Genomic DNA, 9,982 nt, shown 5'->3' on the forward strand with positions numbered 1-9,982 from the left:
TATTAATATGTTGTGAATTCTTAAATTTAAAATATTTCGCAGGAAGAAATGGAGAAATATCCAGATAGGATTGTGAATAAATTCAATCCTAAATGAAAAAAAGTCTTCTCCAGTGAGAATATACCTAAGTTTGACCTTTTGATTAAGTGTCGTGAGTAAAGTATTTATGGGTTATGACTTGCATGGATTTATTACCTAGCTTCAGGAGCTGGATTCTTGATTTCCCTCTGCATATATGTATTAGAACAGTAAAACACATAGGGATGGCTACTTTTAATTTTATAGGTCATTCAGAAATTACATCTTGTAGAAAGTAAAGATTTCTTAGAGTTTTGGTTATTCACCACTGCAATTTGGAATGTTTGGTGTAATTTTAAAATTCCTAAGTTTTTGCCCCTTTCTTCTATTCATCCTTTTGACCACTGAAGCATTGCTGCATGGATTTGTGATATTTAAATAATGAGAAATGAGAGGCAAGGTACTTTTATTTAATACTTTTTATTATTTAATAACTTAAGTTTATCACCTTGAAAACTGCAATGTATCAGTAACAATCAACATTCAGGTAAAACATCACCACACATTCTTCTCTTCAACAAATAAATGCTAACTTGTGGTTCAAAGTCAAAAGATGTAATTTCTGAGAAGGCATGTTTAAATTCATCATCTAGGGATATTCTGGAAATATGCTATGGATGGAACTTTTATCAACTGTCCAGGAAGAAATGTATTATTACTTCCTAAAAATGTTTGAACAAAAGCTATTATTTTGAATGATGTATTCTCCATAAGTAATTGCTGTTTAGACATCAGAAATCAGCTCACACAGACTCACGCTTACACATCTTTTACTCTCCTTTATAACAAAGACAAATTGAAAAATGAAATAAGATATTCCACCCCCAAAAGGTCAATAATCTTTTTCTCTAAAAAAATCTATTCTGCAAAACATTTTTTATGGCTCCTCAGAACTTAGGATAAAGACTCTATCCAATAAAGAGGCTTCAAAACCTAAGCTATGTTCCATTGTTTGCAGTTACCTTGGACTTTAACTAGATGTGCAAGTTGACTTCTGACCATGGGGAATCCTCTCCATGACTGGATTATGGATTGTTGAGGCCATGGCAGATAACCAGTTCCACAGAAGCAACTTCATGTTTTTCTGAGGAAGATCCATAGCACTGTGGAACAAGGAATATCAATAAGCGATGCCACAAGAGACTGCAAATGGGGTTAACAAAATACAGCCCTCAAAAATGAACTCTGATGGTGGAAAAATCTACGAGGTAAAATATTGTTGAAAAAAAATACAGGGATTGAAAATGGCTTCAGTTATGTTAAGAGCACTGGTGAACATTCAGTAGCGTTAGAATGTGCTTTCTTATGCATGTAACAAACTATCTCTTCATGCCAAGCTCATTAAGTGGCTAAGTTGTATAAATTTGTTCAAAAACAAACGCTTTTCCAGCATTTATAGATTAAAAAAAAAAAAAACAGCAACTTTGTTTTCTAGAGGGGAAAACACCAAGTGAAAATATTCTAATGGTAGTAATAAAATACTTGGCCTTTAATCAGTTCCAGTAAAATTATATTTGAAAGCTCCCCCACCACCACCCATAGTCATACACATACGCATCAAATTTTAAGCATTTTATAATGGCCAAAGAAGGTGTTTACATCTGTTTATTAATGGAACTCACTTTTTAATCAGTTTTTAATAAATTGCTAATCCAGTTTAGCCTCAAATCAGTTCCATCCCTTTCCTCAATCCCTTTTCTGATGTCTAACAGTTAAAGTCCTGTGCAGTGAACAGGGATTCCTGTGGCACTTTGGGAATTATCTGCTCTGGGTTTAAAAAAGTGCAGCTTATAAAGTTCTCTCTCTTTTCTTCAGCCTCTACGAAGATTGATAAAGGCATTTCCAGAGGCAAATGAAATTCTTCCCCTCTCTGCTCGTTCTCCTCCAGGACCTCCTCTTCCCCTTCTGCCTCCTCCTCTTCCTCCTCCTCCTCCTCCTCCTCCTCCTCCTCCTCCACATATTCAGCCTCTTCGACCTCTTCCTCCTCCTCATCTTCGACCTCTTCCTCTTCCTCATCTTCCACCTCTTCTTCCTCATCTTCGACCTCTTCTTCCTCATCTTCAACCTCTTCTTCCTCCTCCTCGCTCACCTCCTTTGCATCACACACCTCCTGGTCATACTCCTCCTCATCATCATTTTTCTTCTCCTCTTCCTCCACCAGCAACGGGGCAAGAGACTGGTTTTCCTCTGGTTTAGGACTGAATGCTAGAGAGGGATTCTGCACAAAGCCATACAGAGCTTCCTGCAGTCCCCAGGTTTCCTCGCTGCCGCCAGGGGGCGCGTCGTTTCCGGAGGATCTGGCCGGGGAGGCCTCGCCGCTCACCGGGGCCTTCTGCGCCCTCAGCGCCTCCTGCTGACGCTCCAGCTTCTCCTGCTGCCGCATGTCCTCGTAGATCTGGTTCATGATGAATTGGGTGGTGTTGGGCGGCGCTCGCATGCCAGGCTCTCTCCACTCGTACAGCTTGACCGGCCGCGGCAGCGTGCTCACATTCGCTGGCGGGCTCCGCGGGGAGGAGCGGCGAGGGTGGTGGCGCAGGCCGCGACCCCTGCGGCCCCAGCGCTTCTTCCTGCCTGGGGGCCTCGCCCAGCTAGGGTTCCAGGACCCGTTCCAGCAGGAGCAGCAGCAAAAGCAGAGAGGGTGCAGGCCATACACCCGAAACACTTGCACTGGGCAATGGAACTTCCGGAATCCTGGAGGGGGTGGGCGCCAGGGCCCTCCCCAGCACCCCCAGTTAAAGCACACGGGTGGTTGGAACCAAAAGCCCGGGCCGTGCTGTTGCTTCGGCTGCTTCCTTGGGGGCCCATACTCGGTCTTGGGGCTATAGCGGTGCGGCCTATTGTACACTGGAGCGCCCTGGCGCCTTCGATGGCAGGACGACCAGGAGCTCAAGGAGGCCGAGTGTGCCCAGCCACCGCCGCCCAGGTTCAGAGGGTCTTCCCTTGTGTCGAGGGTCTGAGTCATCGTTCGGGGAGCTCTGAGAGGTCTAGATGGTAGCGACCCAGAAGCTGTCGTCAAGTTTTGCCAGATAGGACGGTCAGAAGAGCCTCGTCTCGTCACCCTGTCTCTCCACGCAGTGCCACGTGTCTACCCCTGGGATCACGTTTTCTCTCCAGGAGGCCGCTCTCTTCCTGGTTTGCGAGCTCTTCGGTAGTAATCGCTTGTCCTTCGCACCTGGGTTGTCTCACCCAGGTGTGCTGGGTGGGACTGGGGCTGGGCAAGGATGGTGGGGGAGGAAGGTGTTGGCAGGCGACACGCAGTGAGACCCACTCCCGGGTCCCCCCCACACCCGGCTCTGCTGAGGCACGGGCTGGGGCCGGGGGAGGCAGGGGTTGCGCAGTTACCTGCTGCTACCTCTCAACCCAGGTGCTTCACTGTCGCCGTCCTGGCAGGACTGGGGTGGCGAGGGCAGCGGCAGCCCTTAAATACTGGCTGTGGTCTCCCGCGTGCCCACCGCGTTCTTGGTCGCCCAGGGCAACAGCCAATTGGGGTCGAAATCGTCCTCCCTGTGTGCAAGACCGGGTTCTGGCTGGAACCAGGCTCTAGGTGAACATTCGCAGGGGGCTTGTGACGTAGCGTTTGGGGGAGACGAAGAGGGGCTCAGGCTGGGTTTGTGCTGCTCAATTCAAGCACGTCTGGAGGCAGTTTATCCGAAAGCTTTGTGTCACCTTGAGGCAGGGGTTTAGAAGATGGGCCTTCATCTGAACCCGGTGGGGGCGGGAGAACTTGAGTTTTGAAAACCCCACATTCTACACCTTTGGAGGGTAAAATGACACAAGCCAGGGTAGGGATGCCTATTTTTACATCAAACACAAGTGTCTTTACATGTACTATATCACCTCTTTTGTATTAATGGAAAATTAATGGAAAATTACTGGAGAAAGAAAACTTGGCCCAACCTCTTACCTTCTGGCCGGTGCCAACTCTTCTTACTCCGGGGAAATGGAATTCATAATACATAAAACAAGGCCACAAACATTTATTATTGCATGTGCTTCCTGACACATAATCCTGTCATCTACCCTGAGAGGTAGGCGTATCTTATCACCTGTCACAGATGAGGGAACTGAGGGGTTAATTTCCCCATGGTTGTGGGGCTAATACATTTTCGGGCTACTATTTAAGCCTAAGCCTGTTTGATGCTAAAGTTAGATTCTTAATGGCATTGCTGTATGTTCTACCAAACCATCAGTAGGACCCTTGTGATAACTAAATGACATGCATTTGGGAAGGTACTTTGTTATCGGTAATATACCATACATATGTACCTCAATTAAACAAATATTATTATTACCAGGATGAATACCACAGCTTTGTCCTTGGGAAGAGGAATATTCAGATTGTTTTTCCTTTTGTCCCTTCACTGACCATACAGTCTGTACACAGGAAGCCTTTAAAGCACTGTGGTTAAGCATATGGGTTTTAATTTAAATAAATGGGGTTCAACTTCAACTCACCAATTATTTATCTCTGTAAGCCTCAGTTTCCTTACCCATACCACGATTATACTACCTTTTCCATACAGTTGTGTAAAGAGTTAAATGCATATAGCAGGTCCTCTAATAATGTTTTGCTCAATATCATTTCCTTATAACATTGCTGAGGCAAAACAACAACCATAACAAAACCACGTTTCATTATATGTCTTTTCATTTAAAAGTAGCAGTTTCCAAGAACCTATGATGCAAAGTGAGGGACTTACTGTAATTCCTTAAAGCACTTAGTGCAGGTACCCTGTAAGTACTCAGTAACTGTTAACCGTCATCCTTATATTTAAATACTTAATGACTTACAAAAGAGGTGATATCGTACATGTAAAGACACTTGTGCTTGATGTAAAAATAGGCATCCCGACCCTGGCTTGTGTCCTTTTCTTGTCCTTCTTTGTAAAACGTCAAGGAAAGTGCTACCATACTCGATCCTAGAGAAAACCGTCTCAGTGTCTATCCCTTTATTGCTTTTCTATGCTGAGTGGAATTGCACAAAATGGAACACTGACCACTGGGAACTTCGGTCTATATAAGGCTCCATTAAATGCCAGAAAAGCAGAATGTGTGAAAGCCCTGAAGCTAGCAAAGGTCATTTATGCATTCCTGGCTGAAAATAGAGAACAGTGTAGGGGGTTTTGGATCAGGACTCCAACATTTGCCCTGAGACCTGTAGAATCCACAGGCTTCATTTAATTTCATTTGCTCTGGGGTTTGCTGAGGACAAGCCTGTTTGACTCAAAAGTACAGAATGCTGACATGTTTAGCCTGCAGTATCCCTTTCTAGATATGGACTCACCTTTGGCAGTTATTCTGACCCTGCTCTGCTTACGCAAAATTGAATGGTGAGAGCCCAGATTTATTTTTTTCTAAGGACCTATGTGTCATGCAAAAATGGGTTTTAATTGAGAGCATTACAGATGGACCATGTTGCTGTATTGGAATTCCAACCAGTTTCCTTTTTTTTTTTTTTTTTCAGACGGAGTCTCGCTTTGTCGCCCAGGCTGGAGTGCAGTGGCCGGATCTCAGCTCACTGCAAGCTCCGCCTCCCAGGTTCACGCCATTCTCCTGCCTCAGCCTCCCGAGTAGCTGGGACTACAGGCGCCCACCACCTCGCCCGGCTATTTTTTTGTATTTTTTTAGTAGAGACGGGGTTTCACCGTGTTAGCCAGGATGGTCTCGATCTCACGACCTCGTGATCCGCCCGTCTCGGCCTCCCAAAGTGCTGGGATTACAGGCTTGAGCCACCGCCCCCGGCCTTTCTTTTTGTTTTAAAATAGATGGTTAACTCATTTTACAGGTAATTAAGGACATCATTTTTTGATCAGTTGATGTGACCTTTATACAGCTAACCTTGGCATTATATACTTTTTGCATAGTGAGAATATTTATTCTCCCTACTAAAAAGCATTGACACGTTATTGCCTTGCCCAAATTTTCTTAAGAGAAGCAGCAATTTATTATTTTGATTATGATTTTAGTTTTACAAAGATTGCACTTATAATACAAGTTTTGAATGTACTGGTAAATCGTCCAAGAAAATTTACCACTGAAGCATGTTAAAAAGTCAGACATTTATTTAATTTTTAAAGACACACTTTTATAGTTTTTTTAATGACAAATGATTGTGTGTGTGTGTGTGTGTATATATATATATATAGCACCATGTGATGTTTCCATACATATATACTTTATGGAATGATCAAATTAGGCTAATTAGTATATTACTTCAAGTATTTGTCATTTAATTTTGGTGAGAATTTAAAATCCTCTCTTGGCTATTTTGAAATACACAAGACATTAGTGTTCATTGTAGTCACCTTGATGTGCATTAGAACACCAAACTTACTCCTTCTCCGTACCTGTAACTTTGTACCTGTTGACCAATGTAAGGACACATTTTTAATTGACCCATATTCTTTCAGTACCATGAAATGAAATATTCTGATTCAATATTGAGTATAACACATTCATCCTGTTGTTGAATATTGTATTAGTTTTCTGTTGCTGCATAACAAATGACCACAACCTTGGTTACTTAAAACAATATACATTTATTATCTCAAGGTTTTCAGGAGTCAGGAGTCCAGGAATAGCTTAGTGGGTCCTCTGTCCAGGGGTTCAACAGGCTGTGATATGGTTTGGCTGTGTCCCTACCCAAATCTCATCTTGAATTGTAACTCCCATAATTCCCACATGTTATGGGAAGGACCCGGTGGGAGATAATTGAATCATGAGGGTGGTTTCCCCATAATGTTCTCATGGTAGTGAATAAGTCTCACGAGATCTGATGGTATTCTAAGGGAAACACCTTTCACTTGCTTCATATTCTCTCTTGCCTGCTGCCATGTAAGACGTGATTTTGCTCTTCCTTTACCTTCTGCCATAAGTGCGAGGCCTCCCCAGCCGAGTAGAACTGTGAGTCCATTAAACCTCTTTTTCTTTATAAATTATGCAGTTACAGGTATGTCTTTACTAGCAGCATGAGAACAGACTGCTACAGGCTGTAATTAAGGTTTTGAATGGTTTGAGTTCTCGTTGATGTGCTCAACTCAGAAAAATTCACACCTAAGATCATTTATGGCATTGGCAGAATTTATTCCCTGTGGCTCTAAGACTGATGGCCCTGCCTTTTAGCTGTCTGTTGGCTGGAGGCCACCTTTAGGACTTGAGGCCACCCACTAGTCTTAGAGGCTAAGGGCAGTTTAGACACTGCCCACAGCAAGAACTGTGGGCTTCCTCAACAGGGCTGCTCACATCATCAAACTGGCAAAGATAATCTCCGTAGTTTCTCCTAGCAAGATGGAAAGTTGCAGATGTAAATACAGACATATACACGTGTGTGTGTGAAAATGTGTGGCTGTTTATCATAATCCTGGCCTTGACATTCTTGCCTTGACATAATCCTTGGCTTTCTATCACCTCTGCCATCCTCTGTGGGTTAGAAGCAAGGCCCACGTCCCCGTGGACACGCAGTGTGGAGGGGTTGGGGCGTAAGTTCTGCTATGTTTTATGTTGTGCAGAGCATTACGTTTTTAAGTTGAAAACATTGCAATTTTGGTGTTGGTTTTTGTGCATTTGTGTGACTTGAAATGAAGAGTTCTAACACTTGATGGCAGTAGTAGCTCATTCAAAATATAGTCAGCAACCGTTCCTATACAAAACAAACTGAGAAGTAAACACCTCATTTTTGTGTTTTATCATAAATTCAACTTTTAAACAATTCCAGGTTGCAATATTAATTACCTTTTATTCTTGTGCGTAGAATTGGGTGCTTTTATTTATTATACTTTAGCATTTTTCAATTGACTTTGAAAAAGCAAACCTCTGCCAATTAAACTTGTAAATAAAATTCTTCAGAGAGAAGTTGGATATGCCCAATCCAGTCAGATAAATTAAATTCAACAAATATTTTTTAGATCCATCTATGTCACTAATACAGTGCTATGTGATACAAAAATAGAATGCATGTTTGCTTAAAGTAGTTTTAAAGTATAATGTATTCTGTGGCAGTAGTATGCAGTGTTCATTTTTTTCTTGGCAAATAACCTGTAATATTTAGAGAAAAATAAACATATATAGCCATTGAATAGAAGAAAAAACAATTTGATGCTTAAAAATATATGTTCTGTCAGGCTTGCCTTTTCCTATTGCTGACATCCACGCAACAGGATTTTAAAACCAAAGGGTCAACGCCATCTTGTGGTCACAAAGTCTGAGTACAAAGTATTAAGCCTTTCTAGCTTTTCAAAGGTGGGATAGAGATTCAAAGGGACATATTGCTTTCTCTTAACAATTTGGGAAATTTGGGGGTTAGTTTGCAGATTTTTGAGGTGTGTTGTGCATCAGGGAACACCATTGTGGTTTTTTTCCATTTATAAATCCTCGAGTCATTTTAAGCAAATTTTGAAGAGGGAGTTAACTTTGTGATGACAAAGACAATGTTTCTATAGATTCAGAGAAATAAGAAATGCCAGTTTTACAAATCATAGTACTATGTGTAGGTATTATTTGCTACCACCTTTTGAAGTTATTATTGATCCTATAACAGTTCAAGATTTGCAGAGGATTAACACAGCATGTTGTAGTTATCACATCTGAAAAATCTGAACACTCAGAAATACTTAGATGGGAATTGTTAGCCTGGTCATGTTTGCTTATAAGTAGTTTTAAAGTATAATGTATTCTGGGGCAGTAGGATGCAGTGTTCATTTTTTTCTTGGCAAATTAACCTGTAATGTTTAGAGAAAAATAAACATATATAACAACTGAATAGGAAAAGAAAGCAATTTGATGCTTAAAAATATGTTATGTTTTAATCAGAAGTCAGTTTTAAATTTAGAGTTTTCAAATAAGAATGTGAGGTATTTGAAATGGCCACTTAAATATGATACATTTAGCATCATCACTAAAATATTATCATCACATTTTAAGAGTTATAGTAAGCACTCTGTCTTAGGGTTCATGTAAAACTATATCTGCAAAGCAACCTTATTGGGAGGCAGTCATAATGCCTGTGAGAATGTTGGCTAGCACCATAACATTTGTATAATATTGCCCTTTTTATCCCAGTATTTTATTTTGTTTATTTCATTTTATTTCTTGCTAAAGACTCATCTTCCCCCAGATTCTGTAATAATTGTATGCTGAGTAGGCTGTGAGGACAGAAAGTTATTCTATGCCATTTGTGGGGGAAATCTGTTATCATCAATAATGTTCTTGTAGGCAGGACCTCATTAAGACTTCCATGGACCCCTTTCTTCATAAAAAATTAGTTAAACTCTATTTTATGGCTTATTGCTACAGAAAAGAATATAATCCAGGTTTCACTGATTATTGCACATACATTATTATTACCACGTTCTCTTTATTTTAAAAGAAACTAAATATTTTCATATGTTCCAAAGACTCCTGCAAGCTGTGGGCACTGTGCCTACTGTACCTAATGAATAAGTCAGTACTGTCTGCTGGGAGTCTCCTCTTACCCTGATGGCACTAAGTATCTCAGTCCGTCTTTTTGCTGATTTTCCAGAGGCTGAAGTATTTGGAGGACTACTCTGGCCTCAGGAAATGGTCTCTCCATGGTGCTTGAAATAAGGCACTAGACCAGTGGGAAGTCACTGTTGCATACAAAAAGCCGGTGCTGATCTTTGCATCTTTGTCCAGCCTGTACACCATTTTCTTTATTTTATAAAACTGGAAAAAGGCATGTCTGTGGTACTTGAGGTGCAACAATGGAGTCAAATAGCACAGGATTTAGGAGTCGGCTGTTGATCCAGGCCAAGTTATTTAATCTCTCTTCTCTGATTTGTGACTTGGAATAGTGATTGTCTCCAGCTCCTAGGATATTGTGAATTAATACATGCTGAACACCTTAGTGGATGCCTGGCATATAGTTTGTATCCTCTAGTTGGTTGCT

The 9,982-nt window shown here is 41.5% G+C and overlaps 1 protein-coding gene and 1 long non-coding RNA gene across 2 annotated transcripts in view; both read right to left on the reverse strand.

Moving 5' to 3' along the window:
- LOC126929996 (uncharacterized) overlaps window positions 1-3,516 on the reverse strand; it is a 36,838-nt gene extending 33,322 nt beyond the window's left edge. The window contains exons 1-2 of the long non-coding RNA XR_007717415.1: window positions 3,421-3,516; window positions 1,041-1,181 (exon numbers count right to left, since the gene is read on the reverse strand). This is a non-coding gene — a long non-coding RNA (uncharacterized LOC126929996). The remainder of the gene's footprint in view (window positions 1-1,040; window positions 1,182-3,420) is intronic.
- On the reverse strand, window positions 1,240-3,428 carry CCER1 (coiled-coil glutamate rich protein 1). Its single transcript, XM_050746565.1, has one exon. It carries the CDS (start codon window positions 3,038-3,040, stop codon window positions 1,784-1,786), a length of 1,257 nt encoding a protein of 418 aa, XP_050602522.1. The 5' UTR covers window positions 3,041-3,428; the 3' UTR covers window positions 1,240-1,783.
- Window positions 3,517-9,982: the final 6,466 nt, after the last annotated feature.

The sequence above is a fragment of the Macaca thibetana genome, chromosome 11, assembly GCF_024542745.1.
Source record: "Macaca thibetana thibetana isolate TM-01 chromosome 11, ASM2454274v1, whole genome shotgun sequence".
In the NCBI taxonomy this organism is placed as follows: Eukaryota; Metazoa; Chordata; class Mammalia; order Primates; family Cercopithecidae; genus Macaca; species Macaca thibetana.

What these genes read in the sequence shown, in the direction of transcription:
- CCER1 (XM_050746565.1), bottom strand. Translation starts at nt 3,040, where the DNA reads ATGACTCAGACCCTCGACACAAGGGAAGACCCTCTGAACCTGGGCGGC.